Source organism: Sebastes umbrosus, chromosome 21 (assembly GCF_015220745.1).
Source record: "Sebastes umbrosus isolate fSebUmb1 chromosome 21, fSebUmb1.pri, whole genome shotgun sequence".
Classification (NCBI taxonomy): Eukaryota; Metazoa; Chordata; class Actinopteri; order Perciformes; family Sebastidae; genus Sebastes; species Sebastes umbrosus.
In genome coordinates this window covers 22,079,946-22,104,786 of record NC_051289.1, presented here as the reverse complement: position 1 = coordinate 22,104,786, position 24,841 = coordinate 22,079,946, and the positions used below count along the sequence as shown (strand labels likewise).

General features: G+C 39.3%; 2 protein-coding genes across 11 annotated transcripts in view; both read right to left on the bottom strand.

Moving 5' to 3' along the window:
* Positions 1-12,728, bottom strand: part of LOC119480299 (copine-3-like) — a 17,537-nt gene extending 4,809 nt beyond the window's left edge. For 2 of the 7 annotated variants that reach the window (XM_037756428.1, XM_037756434.1), the window contains exons 1-13: positions 10,431-10,601; positions 8,976-9,099; positions 8,092-8,613; positions 7,106-7,285; positions 6,361-6,435; positions 6,161-6,232; positions 5,805-5,885; positions 5,553-5,642; positions 2,751-2,849; positions 2,481-2,567; positions 2,163-2,222; positions 1,868-2,001; positions 308-362 (exon numbers count right to left, since the gene is read on the bottom strand). In XM_037756428.1, the coding sequence (XP_037612356.1) occupies positions 308-362; positions 1,868-2,001; positions 2,163-2,222; positions 2,481-2,567; positions 2,751-2,849; positions 5,553-5,642; positions 5,805-5,885; positions 6,161-6,232; positions 6,361-6,435; positions 7,106-7,285; positions 8,092-8,250 (1,092 nt within the window). In that variant the 5' untranslated portion in view covers positions 8,251-8,613; positions 8,976-9,099; positions 10,431-10,601. Of the gene's footprint in view, positions 1-307; positions 363-1,867; positions 2,002-2,162; positions 2,223-2,480; positions 2,568-2,750; positions 2,850-5,552; positions 5,643-5,804; positions 5,886-6,160; positions 6,233-6,360; positions 6,436-7,105; positions 7,286-8,091; positions 8,614-8,975; positions 9,100-10,430; positions 10,602-12,711 lie in introns of those variants that run through there. The other 5 variants (XM_037756429.1, XM_037756433.1, XM_037756432.1 and 2 more) reach the window with 5 other exon arrangements.
* Positions 8,128-24,841, bottom strand: LOC119480300 (copine-3-like). 4 transcript variants are annotated; one of them, XM_037756437.1, is made up of 17 exons: positions 24,554-24,841; positions 20,603-20,775; positions 20,190-20,369; positions 20,023-20,097; positions 18,981-19,052; positions 18,811-18,888; positions 18,638-18,727; positions 17,717-17,815; positions 17,524-17,607; positions 17,240-17,299; positions 16,516-16,649; positions 16,243-16,297; positions 15,606-15,657; positions 15,353-15,486; positions 14,534-14,767; positions 12,712-12,835; positions 8,128-8,256 (listed from the first exon to the last, which is right to left on the bottom strand). In XM_037756437.1, the coding sequence occupies exons 2-16, from the start codon at positions 20,759-20,761 to the stop codon at positions 12,716-12,718; spliced, it is 1,626 nt and encodes a 541-aa protein (XP_037612365.1). In that variant the 5' UTR covers positions 20,762-20,775; positions 24,554-24,841; the 3' UTR covers positions 8,128-8,256; positions 12,712-12,715. The 4 variants fall into 4 exon arrangements, with proteins under 4 accessions (XP_037612365.1, XP_037612363.1, XP_037612364.1 ...); XM_037756435.1 differs by lacking the exon at positions 8,128-8,256 and adding an exon at positions 11,710-12,349 and having other exon boundaries at positions 24,554-24,840; XM_037756436.1 differs by lacking the exon at positions 8,128-8,256 and having other exon boundaries at positions 11,710-12,835.

Genomic DNA, 24,841 nt, shown 5'->3' with positions numbered 1-24,841 from the left:
AACATTGATCCAAGGCAAGCTTTTTCATGTATTAGACAATGTCATGATCAGATAGAGAAAGGCCTACACAAATAACCAGGTATGTTTGAAGGTTCTCTATTTGACATTCAGAGCATTAGTGTAGCAGCAAACAACTATTTGCTATGTAAAGATATAGTGGAGTAATGTCAACCTGAGCAGAGAATGAAGTCACTCTCCCTCTGTGTGTGTGTTGTAATCCGAGCTTCTCTGTGCTTTGTTCACATTACAAGCAATAGATAAGCTTTCAATTTCGCGTTTAGCACCCTTAACTAACACAAACAATCACCTGCCATGATGGAGGGATCAGGGCTCCAAATCCAAAAGCAGGGAACATCTTGTCACTACAGGAAGTGAAACAAAACAAGGTGTTATAGTCCACGTAAGTTTACATATACAAAGGATTAGACTAAAGCCATTGTGACGGCATTCTGTTATTCAGATATGGGTAACTTTTACGTTAGTGCTCCTTACAGCTCATTCAGACATGACGGGGCTTTCACAGAGAGAGCTACATGCTCTAAATCAGGGGTGTCAAACTCAAATACACAGTGGGCCAAATTAAAAAATTGGTACAAGTCGAGGGCCGAACTGGTTCAATGTTTATTGCAAAACTTATTGAAATGAACTTATTGCACATATTGAACCTGGAACTAACAAAGCTTAAGTTATTGCCTATAAAAACAACATTAAACATTAAATAAATGAAAAATCTGTTGCATTCATTTCTTATGGCTCTATCTGCAACTTTTCCAGAGTCATTTCTAATGAAGACATTTTTCCACAGGCCAACAACAGCCAAAAAATAATTTCCTCCAAAGAAAAACCAAACATGCCCTGTGGTACAAGAAAAAAAGTGCAAAAAGGAAACATACATTAAAGCTCAGTTTGCTGCTCTGTGATGCACACTAGTCTAAGCCAGATACTTGGCATCTCATCTTGGATGCAAGTTCATCAATGTTTGGGGTCAATCTGGCAGTGCATTGTGGGATTTGTGGTATTAGTGGTGCGTGCAATATACCGGCGGGCCAGCTCTAATAGTAATTCGATATTATCCTGCGGGCCAAAGATAATACCACCGCGGGCCGGGTTTGGCCCGCGGGCCTTGAGTTTGACATATGTGCTCTAAATGCTCGTACTTGCTTCTCATATTGAACACACTGATATATTTTCACATGGATTTCACCATTTAACATTATTAGAAAGTGAATTATGTTGCCTGTTTATAATATCCGATAGTACACAAACATTGACTGCCAGGATGTTAAGTTGGGACCTCTCACTTTGACTCTCTCAATTCCTATTAACTGCTGCATAAAGCTTTTAGCTGGAAATTAATTTATTCATCCGTGCAGTTGGAATGACTCAACTGAAAATAGGAGAGAGTGCTGCTCTGATTATTACTGTAGTTGTATAAGGTTTGTACTTCTTCTGCCTGGTATGCACCGTAAGGCAAAAATTGTTTTTATAGAATGATTTGTAATGATTAAAAAACAAATTTTGTGCCTAAGAGGTGATGATGATTGAAATAATAAATGTATTACAGTGATCTTAGAAGATGGTACAAGACGTGCTTCTCACTCTCTCTCTCTCTCTCTCTCTCTGCATGTCTAATCTTGTGCTGTTGTAATCTTTACGTCAATCTGACAGCATTTAATTCAGACTTCAGTGCATCCTGAGGGGCTGACACAAAAACCTGACATTCGCTGTTGGTGTTTTTGCCTCAAATATTTTAAATGCTTCTTTCTGATTAATTTGCTATAGGAAGAAAAAACACTCCGCTATGCTTAAATGAATTATGGTGTATTGCTCCTCTACTTTGTTTACCAACATAATACTTTAAATGTACCTGTCATAGTCCTGGATGACATTACCCACGGCCCAGATAGCTGCCAGGTATTCATTATAGCCCTGAGGGTTGATATAGTGGAGGGACTGGGGAGTGCTGGGATTCCCGTTAGAGCCTGTGAAGTCGATGGCAATCTGCCCCGGGGGGAGATGGATAAAAACAGAGAATATCAAATAAGATAATACTTTCACAACATCATAATAAATGTCTCATGAACACATCAAATCATTAATAAACATTGTAAGCAATTTTTTTTTTGTTTCTTCAAAGATTCACAAAAATGTTTAGTACTCACGGTGAAGTTAATCTGACAGCCGCCCATTATGTAATCCAGAAAAGTGTACTCCTTCACTATCTGAAAATGAATGTTGGTGACAGAAAATCATTTATTTGTTAAAAAAATGTATATAACAATACACATGGTAAGGTACTGCACTATAGTGGTGTTTGTATTTTTACCTTTATAATCTTAATGTTAAGACATGTTGGGATAGGTTAAGATAAAAAAAAATATCGCACAAATCTATATACAATGTTTAAGATATACAGGTAGAGTGAAAAATCACAGGTCTAGTTCAGAAAGAAAAATACAGTATATAGAAAACCACAGTACCTTGCATTGTTTTACGATGATAACACCAGAGTTTTTGTATCCTTTCTTCTTCTGTTTCTTCTTACTATTGATGCATTCAAACTCGGCCTGAGAGGAGCATAAAACACACCACACAAGTGTCAGGAGCATCACTGTCAAGCTTCATAAAATGATTGTTATGAGAAAAAAATGTGGGAGAGAAGCCATTTTTTTGTTTATTCCTCAGGAAAATGACAAAACTGACAAACATATAGAGAGAGAGAGAGAGAGAGAGAGAGAGAGAGAGCTCACCGCATAGGTTTGTGATGCCTGCTGTATTTGGGAGAGCGTGGTCTCAAAGGATCCAATAAAGTCGTGAGATCCGCTGTTGTTGTAGTCATAACAATCTACCTGGAAAACACAGAGAGTTGGGAGAAATTAGACAAATCCAGGCAATTATCTTGAGAAAAAAAATCCCGATAAACTATCATCAGTTTGTGAAAATCAAAGCAGATGAGACAAAAAGCATGCTTTGGGGGTGAAGCTTCAAATGTGAGACGACACCCTGATATTCAAAATCTAACAGAAACACACACACGCAAGCCTTCTAATTGACAAACTGAAGGGGAAAGGTCCCATCACCTCCTTTAGAGCAAGACACACCTTCACACTGCAGCCTCTGAGTACCTTCAGTGTTGAGAGAACAGGCAAAAGACTAGATAACAGGTCTAGACACAACATGGAGCGACCAGTACAGCTACGGTCAGTCTACAAGATGAATAGCTAAGAAAGCTCATGGATAACTAAAAAAAGGGATCCATCTTAACGGAAAGCGTCTACCTTTTGGGAAATTGTCCCGTTGGTCAACTCACCTGTTGATACATAATATTATATTTATCAGGTAATTTAAATAATGAATATGCTGAATGATAGTAGGCCATTAGCAATGACAGAAAATAAGTTATTTTTCATCATATGGCCTACAGATTCATATATTATATATACTTTAACAACATGAAATACCTGATGGAGCCAGGTTAGATCAAGATGCTCTATCACACATAAGATTCATGTATTCTATGTAAACAGGGAGATTAGCAAGTTCACAATACATTTTGTTGACTGTCAAAAAACTACCAGACCTAGGTGGATATCTTGACTTATAATTTAGCTTTACAAATGCTTCAATGTTCTTGTTCAATCCATTCTGAATGAATGCTGCATCAGTATCTCATCATATTGTCGACATGGACCACTGAAAGTCAATGTTCAACCAGGGACGCAGGATGATTGTGGTGACTATGCTCTAATCATTTAACAGGTAAGTTGACCAATGAGACAAACTCCTCAAATTGTTAACGTATTTCTTTGGACGCTTTCACAAGCCATAGTCCGTTTGGTTAGTCCCAATCTGAGTGAAACTGATACTTTTGGTTCGTTTTCTATTTAGTCTGGTTCAGTTTCACAGTGCACAAAATAAAGCGGACCAAACTTAAAAAATCATTTGTTGAAGGGTGCGTACGAAGGAGCGAATTTATCTTTTTCGTCTCAAGAGCTACCACCTCTATGCAGGGAATCCCGAATTTTCATATATTGCTGTCAAAGTTTTTTCACTTTTACTCGGCACTGATCTACTGTTCAAACAAATGTTAACCTGTCGTTTACCTGTGTCCATCTCAACAAATGCCCACAGGCAGCCGGCGTTTTGGTTCACTTGGAAACGAGACCGCTTGCGAGAGGTGGTCTCGGACAACAGAGTATGATTACCGCGTTCACAACTTCCCAAACGAACTACACCAGAGTTTGATTTAAACGGACTAAATGTTGGCTTGTGAAAGCGCCCTTTAAGATAGATATAGATGTGTCAAGGACTATGGCCTGTCCTGTTGCAGACACTGCATCCTTCACGTGAAGTACACTCACGGTGGAGGCAGTAAACTCACTTGCACCGTAGACTGGAAAGCATCTCTTCCTGACAAGTGTGCTTTTACAGGGTTAGAGGATGGAAACAAAAAAAAACATCATACATAAACTAATGCTAAAATACATTTCCTCATTTGTACCAAGATTATTAGACCCTTAGATATGCACAGGAGGCTATTAATAAAACATAGGCAGGGTTCCCACTGTGACCTTGATTCAATCTTCCTGTGATTTTACTAGGGATGCACCGATACTGATACCGGATCGGATATTGAGCCGATACTGACTCAAATAGCTGGATCGGATATCAGTGACAATGGGGCCGATCTATTAAATTCAATTCTATATTTATATGCTATATACATTATATACTGGAATTTTAATTAAGTTTTTACTAATTTGTTCCTGCATTCAAAAGGTTTACACTTCATGGTAATTCCTATTAATTTTGAAGATTTTTTTTATCAAGTTGTCGGTGTACGATTTATTAATTTAATAATAAATAACAATTCAGTTAATTTATATCTATGTATTTATTTGTACATTTTGTTTTACAAATTTAGTAAAGCAATGTTTAAGTCAAGCCTGATGTTGCCTTACACATAAATGAATGATCTCAGTCACTTCCATACAGTGAGGCATACAGTTTATTAATTAAACACTGGTATCAGATCGGTCGATATCCAAAGCCAGGTATCGGTATCAGGACTTAGAAAGTCGTTTCAGTGCATCCCTAGATTTTACATGACAAAATGAAAATGCTTCAGAGATCAAAAATGTTTGTTTTTAGTTGTTGATGTTCAGATGGGCTGGAAAAAAAAAAACGTGAGACAAGCTGTAAAATACATTTGGTCTATTCTTTGAGATTATCCCATTTGTATCATTCCCTGTGTCAGTTTTGCCAAATCTCACAGGCTTCTTCGATTTGCTTCTGCATGGAAGAGAAAAGAACTTTGGAAAATTGTAATTCATTCAGTAAAGCTAATCCATCACTGAATGAGAAGCTGACACATTTGACATATTTGGTAACACTACTAAAGCCAGGATGAGACAGGAGGGATTGTAAAATGTCCTCCCAATAGCAACCCTGCATGAGGACATGCAGCGCGCAAGAAGGCGGAGAGTAGAAAAGGCTGTCGTGTCATCAGTCACAAAGCCTTACAGCCAATGTGTGTGTGTGTGTGTGTGTACCTTTATAGATTTCTCCACGTCACCTCCACAGAGTGACTGCAGCGGGATTCGGAATGGTCTCCATACTGGGTTTAAGGTGTTTTTCACCACCTGCGTGACAACACAGGTTAAAAAACACTTTGACAGTTGACATGCATTAACTGTATAAGCTTCAAACTGTCAATACGCATTCTAGTTGTAACTTTATTTGCCCATGCACTGCCCAAGAATCCTTGGACTAGATAGCAAGATACACAACGAGTATATCTGTACCTCTGTCCTGTGAGAGAGCTGCCATCCAGTTTCTGTCTGCTTGTAGAATTCCAGGAAAGGGTCGGACTTGCCAAAGAAATCCTGGAAATGAGTAAGAAAAATAACATGCAGCTGAAACAAATAAATTACTGACAGGTCTTGTAGTCTCCACATTGTTGAAGCCACCTTAGCCCTGAAGCGTAGTTGTTTATATAGTGAAAATAACAAATTAGAGAATGTTTTTTTTTTATTAATAAAAACTCATCTCCAGTAGCAAAGACCCCAGTAAAACTTCAGAATGTTTAACTCCAGTAGGATCATCTACAATATTTTAATTATTCCTCAAAATAATACAAATGTGCAGTAGCAATCAATACCTTTTTATCCAGTTTTCTACCTGCAACTTCAAATTCCACCACCCTGTTGTCTGTTCTTTCTTCAGCACAAATCTACAAAACATGAAACAGCATTGTGTTAAAAATATCAAATAAGTGTAAATACATCATTCAAGGAGGAACACATCAAATACGCTTAATTATCCAAAACGTCATTGCCAGTCTGAATGAAAACAACTCACAGTGATGGTTCCTTTCCCTGCAGGCGACTTGTCCTTCATGACAAGTGGTCTTGTTAGTTTCCTTGAGGACACAACCTAAGAGAAGAGAAGAGGAGAGAAGAGAAGAGAAGAGAAGAGAAGAGAAGAGAAGAGAAGAGAAGAGAAGAGAAGAGAAGAGAAGAGAAGAGAAGAGAAGAGAAGAGAAGAGAAGAGAAGAGAAGACAAGACAAGACAAGACAAGACAAGACAAGACAAGACAAGACAAGACAAGAGAAGAGAAGAGAAGAGAAGAGAAGAGAAGAGAAGACAAGACAAGACAAGACAAGACAAGAGAAGAGAAGAGAAGAGAAGAGAAGAGAAGAGAAGAGAAGAGAAGAGAAGATACTCCTTTATTAGTCCCACAGTGGGGAAATTTACAGTGTACAGCAGCAAAAGGGATAGTGCAAAAACAAGAAGCATCAGTAAAAAACAAAAGGCAAGGTACAACACTGTGCAAAAAGCAAAACAAAAGTGAAACAAATTTTATGAACAATTTAAATAGAAGGAAATATAAAAATAGGAATAATATATACAGTATTAACTATTACCAGACTATTGACACAATTAACCTGGACAGAAAAACACTTTACTGTATCACAGAGTTATCTTATCTATCACTGGAAATGCAACGGCCCTAACACCACTTCAAATGATAGATGAGGAGAAAGAAGCATGATGAATAAGCATTTGTGATGATGACTTTTTGTAGTAAGCAAAGAGGGCTAACCTGTCCCAAGGTACACTCCAGTTCTCCCAGGAAGTCAGCATCTTGCAGACTGTAGTTGTCGCTGTCAATGTCGTACAATTCAAACCTCAGCTTCTGCACCATCTCAAAGTAGTAGTCGATGACAAACGTCTTGGAAAACTTGGGATTGAGGCAGTTCATGATTTTCTCTGTCCGCCCAATCTAACAAAGATAAAAGTTTCAGAGTCAAGACCATAGGCGCAGTTTGAACTTTAAGGTTGGGAGTTCACAAAAAAAAATCTAGAGGGAATGTAATGTGTACAACGCAGAGAGGCCTAATGTATTGGGATGTGTGTAGCCTACATACTGTATCAGAAGCCCTGTTTCTATTTATCCCTGTCGCTCACTTTGAAAGTGCCTCAACGGATGAGGAACGGCTGATTGGTGAAGTTGAAATGAGGAGTTATCTGTACGTTACTTCCTCATTTCACTACAAACACCTAAATAAGGAAGAAGCAGGCTGGATGGAGCTCACCAGGAGATCGCCTGAAAGTTTACATAGACTACTTTTGATTGTATTGTATGTCATTTTCAGTAAATGTTGCAGTATAAAACCAGTGTTTGTTTACATGGCGTACCAGTAAGTGCATATTCAACACTGTGTGGACAGAGTGTCCAATGTTATTAGGCTATAGGTAAATAAAAGACCACAAATCTGTCTTCTTATCTTGTTGGTTTCTTATTCTGTCAATAAGAAGACCCAACAAGGTCGATATTATTCATCATTACAATAAATTATTAGTTCTGCATTATTAAAAAATATATAAGATGCATTTCTAGGGGGTTCAGTGAGCCCCCTGAACCAACGCAAACTGCACCTGTGTCAGACAGACTCACAGCAGGTATTGACATTTCCAAAGTGAGGGCAAATACAGTAGGCAAATGTCTCTCAATACTGGAAATATATTTAAAATTGTTAAGGATGAGGATAATACTGGCCTTTTAGATCAACCTTTTAGCCTACTTACCTCAGACCAGTGAGGCCCTGAGCTGTTCATGAGAAGCACACACTGAGGATCAGACTTGGAGAAGGCATCCATGTCCAGCAGGTTCTCACAGGAGATGCTCAGTGCCACCTTGGTCACACAGTCGGTGACCTTTGGCTCCGGGGCTCCAACTTCTGCCATCTCAGCCTGGAGGACAGACACACACACACACTCACTCACTCACACGAACTGACTGATTCCTTTCACAGTCGGATGCATTAGATGCTTGTATATCTATTTAATCATGTGTTACAATAGCTGTAACATTGATTACACTTTTTATGGGTACACACGTTCCCTCAAATTCAGTCACCATGCTCCATTAAACACTCAGTATCAGGCTCAAACCTAGTACTTAATTTAACATCACGCTCAAAATTACACCATCTTATACATTAGTTAAACTCTGCTTGCATGTACAGAGGCAACTAGGAGGAACAGTGTCTCATCAGTGTGATGGTGGTGGTGATGAAACAACCTGTCCAGCCTTTCCCAGCTCACTGCCTGGACGGACAGAAAACACACCAGGCACTATATGAGCCTACTGCTGTCTCAGATGATTTGAAGATTAAGACGCTAAACGTGTCTCTTAAGAAATATGGTTTATAGTATTGAGAGATTGTGCAACGTAACAACAGAGAAGAGTTAATACAGGGAGAAGAAAGAGAAATAATGGCATTTAATCAACAAAGCCAACATTATTAACATATTCTTGCAGGTGTTACATGCACTATTATTAACTCTATATATAGCCACATGCATTTGTTGGCTTTCATTTGTGCCATTCCATACACTAAAAGCAGAAAAAGGGTGCAGGAGATGCAGATAAATAGTTAATATGAGGTATTTGGGTTGATTTAACCCACCTTTCTAGGATGGGTCAGGAACACCGAATAGATTAGGGGGTTTCCGCTTGAAAGAATTGAAGAAGGAGGACACTTGATCAGGCAGCTCTGCCAGGACGCTCTGGGCGAGGGCCACGCTGTTTCCCTGCAATGACAATGTTACAAGAATAGAAGCCAGTCTTAGCCATGTTTGGGACCATGCTTGCTAACACTAAAGTGTGCCTGCCTTCTCTCTAGCCTTCCTTTGATTTCACTGATCATCAGCATGAGCTGTCAATAGCACAGCTGGGCAGGGTGCTGGTGCATTAATGTGAAGAGCAATTAGCAGGTAGGGGCAGTATAGGAGCAGCTGTCGTGAACAAAAGTCACAAAAACTAGATAAATAAAATAAAATAAAATAAAAATGAGAAAAGGTAACATAAAACTGAATTGTGTGATGTGTGATGTTATATATATTACATTAACTTCCAAATCAGCAGCTTTTATTTGTGCTATTCCATACACTAAAAGCAGAAAAAGGGTGCAGGAGATGCAGATAAATAGATAATATGAGGTATTTGGGTTACATACAGACAGGACATACAGAAATACAGATAAACAGTCTTACAATAATGGAAGGAAACATTTAATAAACCACACCCACAGTCATTCCTAGTTATGACTGAGCTATGACTAACACTGAGAGCAGCATCTGTGTTTAGTGAAACACTTGATCCATATCCCTGCTTATTTATACACGTTAATATTGTTTATTTGTCCAGTTTAACTAACTTTAACTCAACTTACAGAGCGTCCACAGTTTGGTAGTTGACACGCCCTTAATACGTGGAGCAGATACATGTGTTTATAAACAGTTAATAGAAGTGTACAGCGTGTTTATATAAGATATCTTATGATTAGATTGGGTCTCCTTTAGCTTCATTAACATGTAGCTCAGCTGTAGCACGGTGCTGTACATACAGAGGAGGAGGTTTAGCTCTCCAGTGTGGATGAGACCAGCCCAAACACGGCTAACGTTAGCTGAAGCTTTAGCATGTCCAATCACGTTGTATTATGTGGTCTGCTCATTATAAACACAACTGACTTAACGTTACGTTACGTTACGTTACGTTACGTTAGTCAATTTAGTCAGTTGACGTAACGTTAATGGAACGAAAACTAACTGACCGAGCTGTTGCCAACGTTACATAACGTTACTTCCGCTAGCTAACAGTACAGCAGCAGTCCCAAAGACTAACGGTTATTAACGGCTCTCTAACGTTAACTCACTGTGTTTGCTGTTAAAGACTAACGGTTATTAACGGCTCTCTAACGTTAACTTAGTTAGCGTTAACTATGTTGTTTCGGTCACATGATGCAAGAACAGTACAGCAGAGGTAGCATCTCATTCCTGTTAGTAAGAAGTAACGTTAGCTCATGAAACCTTCATGTCTAAGGATGTAAACATACTGTCAGGAGGAGTCTTTCATGTCCTACCTTGTTAGCTGGCTGTGAGCTGAGGTTTGATGTTGGTAGCTATGACAGTAGGAGATGAATGACAGCAGAGCTCAGCAAGCTAACCGATGTCTGCGGTGGGCGTTGCCCGGTCAGTGCGCTCGATTCATGTTAGTGGGACACCCGACGGTCTGCTGCAGACTAGAGAGATGCACTCATCACTTCCCAACCCAGGAGGGGTCGCAGGAAGTCAGTCAGGGTTACGGGTGCTGAGAGAAAGTCTATATAACAACGCAATATGGGAAATATTAAAAAAAACATTTTTTGGATGTTGTGTTTTTTTCCTTTTTGTGTACAAAATAATCCCTGCAAACACTAACATTAAATAAATACACATTACATGTTCTGTATTGTCATGTTATTATTGCTTATGGCCAATCATTGCCATGAATATACACTGCCCTCCAGCGGTGAACATGAGTAACTACACCTCTGCGTACATTGATGGTTTTATTTTGAAATAATTTACCGGAAGTGTGAGTATGTTATAATGTCTGCATTGACGTCACTTTGACTAATTTATCAGTTCCTCTCTGTCGCCACTAGAGGGCAGCAAACACTCCTGATTTTAAATACACACATCAACATCTCCCAGCATCAACGCGGAGGCAGACTCAGGAACTGATAATGCTTGAAAATATATAAACATTATTCAGGTTAAACAACTGGTAGATATAAATGGCCTGTTGCTAACTTGATGTGTGTATTTAAAATCACGAGTGTTTGCTGCCCTCTAGTGGCGACAGAGAGGAACTGATAAATTAGTCAAAGTGACGTCAATGCAGACATTATAGCACACTCACACTTCCGGTTAATTATTTCAAAGTAAAACCATCAACGTACACAGAGGTGTAGTTACTCGTGGTCACCGCGGGAGGGCATTGTATAGTCATGGCAATGATTGGTCATAAGCAATAACAACATGGCAAATACACGATATTTAGTATAATTATTATTATCCCTTTACTTTGTTCAACCGGCAAGCGTTTTGTTTTGCCTTTTACCTCAAATTTAACACCAGTGATATTTTGTTTATCCATTGCATATTATTGTCAACACAATATGGGAAATACAAAGGAAAACACTATTTGGATGTTGTTCTTCGTTCATTGTTGATGGACACAACGTCCAGATTCATGTTTCCAAGTGTGAAATCCAGAGGATTTGTTTTATGATTATCTTGTTGCTTTCTTCCTGCCAGCCGTCCAAATTGAACCCCCAACAGTCTTGGTATAAGAGAAAGACTACAGATACACATTCATTCAATGGTAGTAAGTTATTTTTATTGACAGTTGCATACATTGTATAATATATGTTGTTGTCAAGCTAGATACAAACTTAAATATAGCTTACTGGACTGTGATGTGATTTATGTCTGCCAGTTGTGACATAAAGTTTCTCTCATCAGAATATCACCACATTGCCAGGAGAGGCAAAACTCTTTGTGGTAACAGTTCATGGTCTTTGAGGTGAACATAAATCATATGACAACACTGATGCAAGTGAAAAAACATACATTTGGCAACACATTCCTTTCACAGTCGGGTGCATTAGATGCTTGTATATCTATTTAATTATGTGTTACAATAGCTGTAACTGGGATTACACTTTTTATGGGTACACACGTTCCCTCAAATTCAGTCACCATGCTCCATTAAACACTCAGTATCAGGCTCAAACTTAGTACTTAATTAACATCACGCTCAAAATTACACCATCTTATACATTAGTTTTTTTGGACTTGCTTTTATATAGCGCTTTTTCTAGTCTTCCGATCACTCAAAGCGCTTTATTAGTTAAACTCTGCTTGCATGTACAGAGGCAACCAGGAGGAACAGTGTCTCATCAGTGTGATGGTGGTGGTGCTGACACAACCTGTCCAGCCTTTCCCAGCTCACTGCCTGGACGGACAGAAAACACACCAGGCACTTTATGAGCCTACTGCTATCTCAGATGATTTGAAGATTAAAACGCTAAACGTGTCTCTTAAGAAATATGGTTTATAGTACTGAGAGATTGTGCAACGTAACAACAGAGAGGAGGTAATACAGGGAGAAGAAAGAGAAATAATGGCATTTAATCAACAAAGCAAACATTATTAACATATTCTTGCAGGTGTTACATGCACTATTATTAATTTTATATATAGCCACATGCATTTCTTGGCATTTATTTGTGCCATTCCATACACTAAAAGCAGAAAAAGGGTGCAGGAGATGCAGATAAATAGTTAATATGAGGTATTTGGGTTGCTTTAACCCACCTTTCTAGGATGGGTCAGGAACACCGAATAGATTAGGGGGTTTCAGCTTGAAAGAATTGAAGAAGGAGGACACTTGATCAGGCAGCTCTGCCAGGACGCTCTGGGCGAGGGCCACGCTGTTTCCCTGCAATGACAATGTTACAAGAATAAACGCCAGTCTTAGCCATGTTTGGGACCATGCTTGCTAACACTAAAGTGTGCCTGCCTTCTCTCTAGCCTTCCTTTGATTTCACTGATCAGCATGAGCTGTCAATAGCACAGCTGGGCAGGGTGGTGGTGCATTAATGTGAAGAGCGATTAGCAGGTAGGGGCAGTATAGGAGCAGCTGTCTAAAAATAAAATAAAATAAAAATGAACAAAGGTAACATAAAACTGAATTGTGTAATGTGTGATTTTATATATATTACATTAACTTCCAAATCAGTAAACACCTGTTATACTAAGTGATATTGGATTATGAAATATTCTCTAATTAAAGGTACAGTGTGTTGGATTTGGCGGCATCTAGTGATGTGGATGCAGATTGAAACCACCGGAGTACCCCTCCACTCACTCCTCCCTTTCCAAGACTGCAGTAACGTGAGCCACCGAGTTAAAAACCGTGGTAACGCCGCTCGCTCAGAGGCCGTCCATACCATAATAACACGTTATTTAGGAGCAACGGAAGTTAGACGGCAGCTGGCGGTACCACGGTATTGCACTCTGCGGCTCAAGTTACCGCAGTTTCACAAGCGTGTCGGAGAACTACGGTGGCCTTCAGGTAACGTAACAACGTGAGAGGCTCTCTCTAGAGCCAGAGTTTGGTTTGTCCATTTTTGGCTACTGGCCCAATCCCAATGTCCCCCCAAAGGCCTTAAGCCCTGATCCCTCAGGGTCTTAACTGACATCACCTCGTAAATGGTTGAGTGTGAGAGGCTGCAAGGGCTTGAAATGGTATAAATACGAATGGGACAGCACTTTGTGGCAACACATCACGTTACCTTGACTACGCCAATTGTGGGTTTTTATTTTATGTTCTTTACTCCCTGATTTGAACGCAGCTATTCCAGGCTCTGGCCTTACGAGACGTGAGGTAGCCTTATTGTCAAATAATCAATTCACTTGTTTTTGTTAAAACAGCATCATTAAGCAAAATTAAAAGAACTGGTTGATGAATGAACCAGGTGTGTAGTGTAATGCTTGCATTCCTCTGATTTCATGTGTTTTTTTATGGACCATCTTAAGTCCTTAATGTTAATGTTTCTGTGTAAATGTAAATATGCCAGGCTGAACACCCGTGTGCCGTCCTCTAAGTTTACCTTTTTTTTCTTTAACGCCTTCAGGCTTCCCTTGGTAACCCTGTGTTTAACATCACAAAGCTATGAATTGTGGGTAATTCCCTCAAGCAAAGTCTGCAGAAATGCGGACTTATGGAAAGTGTTCATAAAGGGCTCAAAATGTCTGCGAGAGAGCCCTTAAGAACTGACGATTTGACAGTGGGGCTGCCCTAAACCCTCACAGACTTTGCGGGAACGCGCCTCAAAGTCTGTGCGTCCGTGAGTGTGGACGTTGGGATTGGACCACTGTAGAAAAAATGAGGACTCTGTGAAGAGGACTTGCTCCTTATGTAGATATGAAGGGCTCATTCTAAGCTAACGAAAACACAATGATTCTTAGTTTCAGGTGATTATACACTAATGAAAACATATTTAAGAATATTATATTCCATTTCCTGCAATAGATCCCTTAAAATGTTACACACTGTTCCTTTAAAAAACCCTTATACTGTATGTACATATAATAACTCTGTTACGGCAGTATAAAGGTATCGGCTGCTGCTTACTTGGAAATCTCTGAAGGGCACAAACTGGACGATGTCTCTTGAGGCGACATCACCTCTGGGCGAACTCAGCAATTTGTCATCACTGTCAAGGAACTCCATTTCGCTGAAGTCCGCCCCCCCCACTCCAACAATGATGATAGACATGGGCAGACGGGAGGCCTCCACTATGGCCGTGCGTGTCTGGTACATGTCTGTGATCACTCCATCTGTGATGATGAGCAGCACAAAGTATTGCTGCAGATGGAGAGAGGAAACCAATCAGACAATGTCAGATATTAAGTATACAAGTATCAAGTATTACAATATTATTTTATTCCTAGATCTTGTAATATCTTTTTTAATTTCCAGTTTGCTTCGGTTGCCATTAGGACACAGCCTGACTGAACAACATTTATTTTTATTACTAATGACAAAAACATCACTGAATCTTATAATAGGACATTTATATAAGCAACAGTGCAAGTTTGTTTTTATGAATTAGATTTGACCCAATATATCAAATATTGTTTTGATGGAAAACATTTTTGAAATAACATGACATGTCAAGGTATCGCGGTCTCAAAAAGTGAAACTATGAAAATATGCAAGATGAACTCTGTTTCTTAAAAACAAAAACATGCTTCAGTGGTAAAGGGAACAAAAGCAGTAAAACATCAGTTTGATATTATCTCATGGACTAGAAGAAAAAACAACAGGTATTACCTATTAATTGTCAAAAGTTTCAGTTTTTCCCTCTCAAAACTGAATCTAATAACTATTGATTGAGGAATGTCCTGAGATTGATTATTTTTCTTTCGAGAAAAGAATGTGGCTGCTTACTGAGGCTATATTCTGCCGGAGAGCTTGTCTGGCGAAGCAGGCTACATGGTTGATAATCGGAGCGAAGTTGGTGGGGCCCCAGAGCTTCAACTGGGGCAGACACTGCTGGTAGGCCTGCACCACACCCTCTATGCCTGCAACACACACACGCACACACACATACAGTATGAGTAGAGTATAAGGCAGCACCACTGACGCATTACGGGACAACTTTTAACAACCAAACACAATCTTGTAACAAAGTTAGACTTACCTGCGCAGAACGGATTTGCTGGATTGAAGTTGATAGGAAACTCATGGGAAACCTGGAAGCATGATTCATAGACAGATGAATATATGAAAGCTTTAGAATACAGTCCATGACAATTTTACACCAACTTGAATTTAAAAAATGGAACAGAAAAACACTGTCACACATTATTCTGATATTATACAGTTATACAAAAGATTTGATGGCTGACACAAATCAAAATCACAAAGAGACCACCAAGTAAGCTGTTTTGAAAGTATGTTACACTGCCAGTCAGGTCAGTGACAATTATATCACAATATCACCCTTAAAATGGGAACATATCACACATTTTTAAACCCTACTTTGGTCGTTGTGCTGATTTCACAGCTCATAGAGTCTACAGTTAGACATAGGAAAGGTCACTATGAATAGACACATTATCTTCTATAAATCTATTATTCATATCCTCCTGGTAAGACCAGTTTGAGACTTCACTATAAAATCAAACATCTTTGATTTACTGTACATGGCAGGATTTCAAACAGCTCGAGGAAATGAATGGGATAAATGTGAAAGCACAGTGTGCTTGTCTACAGTGTCATTCATGTCTGATGTCAAGTCTGTCTGTTTTTAAAGGTTTTCTAGAATTGTTTCGTACATGCCAGGAGGGAGGGAGTTTGGCTCCGAAGCCAAAGACCGGGAACATCTTGTTACTACACAGAAAGACAGAACAAATACAGGCAGGTTTAACATCAATGACACATTACACATTACACAAGGCACAAGATCACTTGATTAAAGCTGTAAAACTAACTAACCGAGTAAACTTTATTCGATAGAAGTTTTCAAATCAGAAGTTAGTAAATGACAAGTTACACCTGCCTGTCTTAACTCTGGGTGGTAAGATAATGTAGGATGAAGCAGCGTTTACCTGTCATAGTCCTGGATGACATTGCCCACTGCCTGGATGGCTGTCAGGTATTCATTGTAGCCTTCAGGGTTGATATAGTGGAGGGACTGTGGAGAGCTGGGATCCCCGTTGGAGCCTGTGAAGTCGATGGCAATCTGGCCGGGGTCCGAGAGAGGATTTAGGATCAATATATGAGGAGCTGCTCATTGACCAAATGCAATACAGTATATACTGAGCTTCTGCAAGTGTCTAAATAAAACAATAAATTTGACTTATAAGACAGCAGTCAGTCAGTATGTGTGGTCTGCTGATTAGAGCCACAATTAATCAATTAGTTGTCAACTGTTAAATCAATCGCCAACTATTTTAAAAAATCGATTAAATGATTTGAGTAATTCTTTAAGAAAAACAAAATTCTCTGATTGCAGCTTCTTAAATGTGAATACTTTGTGTTTCTTTACTCCTCTACGACAGTAAACTGAATATCTTTGTGTCAATATCGTTGCGGACAACAAGACATTTGAGGAACGTCATCTTGGGCTTTTGGAAACACTGATGGACATTTTTCACCATTTTCTGACATTTTAAAGATCAAACAACGAATTGATTAATAACGAAAATAATCAACAGAATAATCAACAATGAAAATAATTGTTAGTTGCAGCCATACCGCTGAATAAAAAATTGAACATAAATAAAAGTATCAAAGTCATAATAGCTTGTGTCTTGATATTTTCAAACTCACAGTGAAGTTGATTTGACAACCTCCCATAATGTAATCCAGGAAGGTATACTCCTTCACCACCTGAAAGAGTAAACATGATGTTAACTGTGTGCAGCAGTGTACAATGTATATACTGTAGTGATGTAATAAAAAACAGTAAGAGTGGGCACGTATGTAAGAGTCAACAAGAGGTGTTACTGGTTGTTTAAAATTGAATGAGAAGATGCAGTTGCTCAGTGAGAGAAAATATACTGAAATCAAGGTAGAGTCGGATGTCTTAAATGTCCTAATTTCTATATCATTACCTGGCAGTTCTTGACGCAAACGACCCCAGAGTTTTTATAGTTTTTCTTCCTTAGCTTTTTTGGGGAAATGCACTCAAATTCAGCCTGCAAGTGAGAACACAAGTCATATTTATGCTGGTTAAAATAAAAAAGAACAGTTTTTTTATTGGTAGAGCTGGAATCAAACACACACACACACACACATGAGTCTCACCGGGGAAATGTGTGTTCCCAATTGCATCTCCGCCAGTGTGGCTTTAAAGGACCCAATAAGGTCATGGGAGCCGTTAACGTGGTGGTCGTAACAGTCAACCTGAAGACAAACGGAGAGAGATTTCCTCTAGTGGGTGACAAAATAAAGCCACCCCATAATATATTCAGAGACTAACTAAGCATCAAAACAGGATGAATAAATTAAGGTTGATAAAGCCATTACGAACATGTTTGCTGATTGTCATCTTAACATATGTTTCCATTTTAATTAAAAAGCAATATTAATAAGTATTGTGTGGTAAGAAATGTTTGTTTTGTCAGCGTGCAAACATTTAAATTGAAATGGGATTTAGATAGCACGTCTTTTTTTTAGACTACTGAGGACAATCCCCCTATATTGGTAAGTTTCTATGTGACATACACATAATGTAAACATACAGTATTCACTATTTGTGTTCAGCAAGGAAGCTTCATCACATATTCAGTACACACTCGGTCCAATATCAATCTAACCCTACAATAAATTATAAAGGCCACATCTCACATGCACAAATAATCAATCACATTTCATTCTTGGTTATTGATGTAAATACATTAAGTAAATTAAATGGGAGTAACTGAATTGAGGAAAAAGAAATGCAAAAATGCACACCTTCAGCTGGGGACGTCATGAACCGTGCACACACACACATCCCTTATCCAGCTGGGTCGCAGCTTTTTTTAAGTTTGGGAGTTTGAAAAGAAAATGCAATTACAAGATGAATCATTAGTATGTTAGAGTAGTATGGTCAATCAAGCTGATCTAAAAAATATAAAAAGGACCAAAAGAAATCTACTGTTAAGAGAACAGGTTGTGTTAATGGGCTGCATTTTACAGGGCTTTTTAACGGAGATAAATAACTAAAATGGTTAACAAAATTACCTTTACAGGTCTCTCCACATCTCCTCCACAGAGAGATCGCAATGAGATGCGGAAAGGCCTCCATATTGGGTTTAGGTTGTTGCTGACCACCTACGTGAACGGGTTAAAATGAGCCACAAGTCAATAATAATTCTATGCAAGCAGAGGAATGAGTTGATGGTAAATCTGTTTACCTCTGTCCTGTGAGCCAGCTGCCATCCAGTTTCTGTTTGCTTGAAGAATTCCAGGAAAGGGTCGGACCACCACAGAAACTGGACAACCACATCCAATTAATAATTTACAGCACTTAACGGGCAGGTAAACCCCAATGTCAGAACCAACTATTTAAAATGACCTTCGTTACCTTTTTGTCCAGCCTGCGGGCCGACACCTCAAGGTTTGCCACTCGGGTGTCTGTTATCTCTTCAGCACAGATCTATTTGAAAAAAAAAGAAAGAAATTAAAGGTCTTTGTAGGACAGTGAAGGATATTTCTTTTAATTTGCTTGTCTTTTCAAACCCAGAAATTGTATAAATTCACATCAGTAAACAGCACAAAGCATGTTTGTGTTTTATAACCCAGCTGTGGCCGCTTAAACTACATTACATTTAGATTTATTGTCCCAGAGGGATATTTGTTTTTACAGCTAGTACACAGAAACACTGATATATTAAACATGTAACAACATAAACATATTATACTAATCAAATCAATACCAATATCTCAAATCAATACAAATCTCCCACCCCCTACATGATGAGCTAGTCAAGATGAGGAGCACCTTCAGCCACAGACTCATCCCCCCTCGGCACAACACAAAGCGCCATTTATTTATTGACGGACTGTACACACTATGTTCACCCATTCACTCTGTATCTTTTATGTCTCTATTATTGTCTTTATAATTTTTGTATACCTTTACCTCTCCTGTGATTCACTCTGTTTGCTGATGTTGCTGCTTTGACACCTGAATTTCCCTCCGGGGATTAATAAAGGTTCATCTTATCTTATCTTATCTTAAAGCAGGTCACTATAACCAACACCAGATGCAGTTATGCAATCTGTCTAATACCACAGAGTGCTAAGATCCTGGTTATTTGCTATGATCACATCTCAAGATAAATTACAGTTGGTACAGTATCAAGCCTCCAATAAGCCTCTATAATTTTAACCATATACAACATTTAAAAAACTGTGCATGCTTGTTTTGACCACATTACCACCCACGAAGGCATAGATTGGAGCTTTGTGCATAAAACAACAGTTATTATGGAAACTGTCAATCTGATAAACTTGTGTCTCGACTGCCTGAGCACATTGCAGCCGTCCTGTCCAGTGTGTCTATGTCCACAGAGTGCCACAAAGCGTATCATATCTTTTAGAAAAGAGAAAAAGAGTCCACTCACTGTGATGGTCCCACGACCTGCCGGCGCCTTGTTCTTCAGCAATAGAGATCGAGTCATCTGCCTGCTAGAAACAATCTGGACACAAAACACTGGCAGTGTCACAGAACAATGAAAAGGTGGCTGAACGCCTAAAGTTTTCTTTCACAATTGTACAAGGTGAAGCTCACCTGGCCCAGGGTACATTCAAGCTCCCCCAGAAAGTCATCATCACCCAGGTCATAGGTGTTATTGTCAATATCATACACGCAAAACCTCAGCCTCTGCACCATCTCGAAATAGTAGTCCATCACAAACTTCTTGGCGAACTTTGGATTCAGGCAGTTCAGGATCATCTCTGTGCGTCCAAACTGATTCACAAAGAAAAAACATACATATAATCTAACATAATGTCACATAACATACATTAAATCAGAAGCCCAATACATACACTGAAATATATAACAGGGGACACCATCAGCTACTGTGCCAACAATGCATTCAGGTACATCTGTGTTAGATCTAAAGGTTTATATAAGTTGCTTATTCAAAATAAGTATTTAACTCATATCCATAACATATCCCCTCCGTGACCTATACAGACCTCATACCAGTGGGAGCCTGAGGTATTGATGTACAAGGCACACAGGGGGTCAGACTTAGAGAAGACGTCCATGTCCATGAGGTTCTCACAGGAGATGGTCAGCTCCACCTTGGTGGCATAATGGGTGGCTGGTGGCACTGAGGCCCCGCCTGAGGCCATGGCAGCTGGTTGTACTAAGATGATCAGATTCACAACAGTTAATCAGTAAAGATTGTCTGAAATGAGAGTGATTAGTACATTTACTCAAGGTATCTGTACTTTATTTAAATATTTGCATTTTTTGCTACTTTTTCCTTCTACTCCACTACATTTCAGAGGGAAATATTGTACTTTCTGTACTTCATTGACAAGGGCCACTCAGCATAATGACCACTTTAAGTGATACTTAAGATGTATTTGCTTAAAACTACTTCTGTACTTTTACTCAGTCTCTTTCAGCGACACTGCTTTAACTCAATTAAAAGTTTGAATGCAGGACTTGTGACCTATCATGGAGTATTTTTACATAGTGGTATTGGTACTTTTAAATCAAGTTAATTAGCTAATCTTAGTACTTCTTTCACAGCTGGATATTGTACAAGCAGCGCTTCTTAGTAATAACAAGTAGTGGAAGAAGCATTCAGATCCTTTACTTAAGTAAAAGTACAAATACCACACTGTGAAAATACTCCACTACAAGTAAAAACCCTGCATTCCAAACCTTACTTAAGTAAAAGTATGTAAGTATTATCAGCAAAATGTACTTAAATTAAATAGTAAAAGTAGTCATTTTGCAGTAAAATGTTCACTGCCAGTGTTTTGCAATTACATCTGATGTCTCTGGATTTAATATTACTGCTGCATTAATGTGTGTGGGTTGTGCTAATTTTAACTCCTTTATATACTGTTGGGTAGTTTAATTTACAGCAATGCATCATATTCTATGAGATTATAATGTGTGAGTGGAGGAAGGTGCATACAGGTGGACTAAATCTTATGCAGGAGGTGCAACCTGAAAGAGATTGGAGAAGCAAAGTGGTGGCAGGGCAGTATGTAGCTAGGCAGCATCGGATGGTGATCTGTGGGATGATTTAGGAGATTAAGAAGAGGAAGAGAGGGAAGGCAGAGCCAAGGATCAAATGGTGGCAGTTGAAGAAGGAAGACTGTTGTGCGGAGTTCAGGGATGAGTTAAGATAGGCGCTGGGTGGCAGAGAAGAGTTGCCGGATGGCTGGGCAACTACTGCAGTGGTGAGGCAGACAGCTAGGAAGGTACGCGGTGTGTCATCTGGACAGAGGAAGGAAGACTAGGAGACTTGGTGGTGGAATGAGGAAGCACAGGAATGTATACAGAGGAAGAGGTTGGCAAAGAAGAAGTGGGATAGCCAGAAAGATGAAGAAAGTAGACAGGAGTATAAGGAGATGTGGCGAAGGGAGAGGTGGCGCAGGCTAAGGAAAAGGTGTATTACAAGTTGTATGAGAGATTGGACACTAAGGAAGGAGAGGAAGACTTGGTTAGTTGGCTAGACAGACGGGTCGAGATGGAAAGGAGGTGCAGCAGGTTAGGGTGATCAAGGATAGAGATGGAAATATGCTGACAAGCGAGGAGAGTGTGTTGAGAAGGTGGAAGGAGTACTTTGAGGGGCTGATGAACGAAGAAAATGAGAGAGAGAAGGTTGGCTGATGTGTGGATTGCGAATCAGTAAGTGCGGTGGATTAGGAAGGATGAAGTGGGAGTAGCTATGAAGAGGATGAAGAGCGGAAAGGCGGTTGGTCCAGATGATATACCTGCGGAGGCATGGAGATCTCAGAGAATTTTACTAGACTGTTTAACACAATCTTAGAAAGTGAGAGGATGTCTGGAGAGTGGAGAAGAGGTGTACAGGTACAGATTTTCAAGAATAAATAGTCAGGCAGGAGTCTCCGTGGACTATGATGTTTGTGGATGACATTGTGATCTGTAGTGAGAGTAGGGAGCAGGTTGAGGAGAGCCTGAGGGGGTGGGGGTGCGCACTGGAGAGAAGAGGAATGAAAGTCAGCAAAAACGGAAAACATTTGTGTGAATGAGAGGGTGGACAGAGGAATGGTGACGATGCAAGGAGTAGAGATGGCAAAGGTAGACGAGTTTAAATACTTGGGGTCAACTGTTTAAAGTAACGAGGAGTGCGAAAGAGAGGTGAAGAAGAGAGCGCAGGCAGGATGGAGTGGGTGGAGTGGTTTTGGACATGTGCAAAGGAGAGATGCCGGGTATATCGAGAGAAGGATGCTGAGGGCGGAGCTGCCAGTCAAGAGGAAAAGAGGCCAAAGAGGATGTTTATAGATGTGGTGATGGAGGACATGTCGGTGCGACAGAGGAAGATGCAGAGGACGAGAAGAGATGGAAACAGATGATCCGCTGTAGCCGAAAGAAGATTTAGCTTAAGAAGAGAGAGAATTTTCTCAACCTATAAAGGAACACTGCAACCTTCAGTTCATCACAAACATTTAGATTAATTGTTTTTCACTGGACAGGAAGGGTAAGAAAAACTGTATTCTGAAAAGTAACTGAAGCTGATGGATAAATATAGTTAGAAAAAAGTAAAAAAAAAAAAAAGTCCAATATTTATCTCTGAGATAGATAGATAGATAGATAGATAGATAGATAGATAGATAGATAGATAGATAGTAACTGTATTGATCCCGAGGGAAATTCAAGTTTCCAGCATCACAGTTCTATAGTGTAAAACATGTTAGTAAAAAGGCAGTAAAAAAGTTAGTAGAGCAAAATACAAAAAAAATATACCAGATATAAAAATACAAGGAGATGAAGAAAACTGTTAAAAGTGAATATAGTGCAGGGTAACAGCTGTGATACACGACTATTAAAAAAGTGAATATAGTGCAGGGTAACAGCTGTGATACACGACTATTAAAAAAGTGAATATAGTGCAGAAGAGACTGTTAAAAGTGAATATTGTACAGAAGAGACTGTTAAAAGTGAATATAGTGCAGAAGAGACTGTTAAAAGTGACTATAGTGCAGAAGAGACTGTTAAAAGTGAATATTGTACAGAAGAGACTGTTAAAAGTGACTATAGTGCAGAAGAGACTGTTAAAAGTGACTATAGTGCAGAAGAGACTGTTAAAAGTGAATATAGTGCAGGGTAACTCCAGTAGCTTAGTCTATGAAAGTGCACTGTGTGCATTATTATCTGAGATGTATCTGTTAGTAGAAGCATGAAGTTGCATGAAATGGAAATACTTGAGTAAAGTACAAGTAACGTTTAATGTTACTTGAGTAAATGTAATTAGTTACATTACATCACTGGTAACGTTAAAAACTAGCCTTCATGCCAGGGTTGGAAATTAGCTCCAGACACCAGCCACATGCTGGTAAAACATGCTGGTGGCTGCTTGGTTTGCTTCACTCACCAGCCAAAGAAACACAACGATACTCTATTACTATATTACTATATGACTATATACTCTATTGAGAGGCTGGTAGAGTTTGTGATCCAGCAGCCACAGTGGCAGGTGGACTAAAAAGTTAATTTCCAGCCCTGTTACATGTGCTGTGTTAGTTATTGTAGGAGTGATGGCAGGTTGCTATGGTGTGTTGTGACTTTTACTAATGTAACCGTTAGCTTCCGTTAGTCGATGGTTAGTCAACCGTTAGTCTACCGTTAGTCTACCGTTAGTCGACCGTTACCTGTGTTTAAGCGGTTATCACAGACTATAACGTTATTTAACACAACACAACAGTGTCTGGAGAGCCTGTATTAAAACGGAACTAAAGACAACAATGTAAAAGTGTATACTGATAATAATAGAGTGAAAAACAAAGCTTGGGTTTAGCCTTTAGTTAATTTAGACATGACAGTTAGTGACAGTTGGTGGGTGTGGCAACGGCTGGAGCACCAAAACTACTACCAAACCTGCACAGTTTACACATTAATCACACATATTATTCACTCATGTGAGTTTAAAACTTATTTACCTGTTTAGTTGTTGAAAAAAATACAATTTTGTCGTGTCTCTGGTGGTCATACATGAATATACGTAACGTTTATGTGACAGGAGCAGCTGAGCAACCAGAGGGAGGGGCCGACTCTCCGCAGAGCTCAGCTGGCTGGTTAACTAGAACTCACCTAGATAACTACAGCTGGTCGCTTAAGTTATGCTTAAGTTATGCGTGTCTGGTATATTTGTGCTAAAATGCAATTAAAGCATTTTAGTAACAGTGTGCGGTACAATGAGCAGGGTAAAATTAGGGCGGAACTCTCAG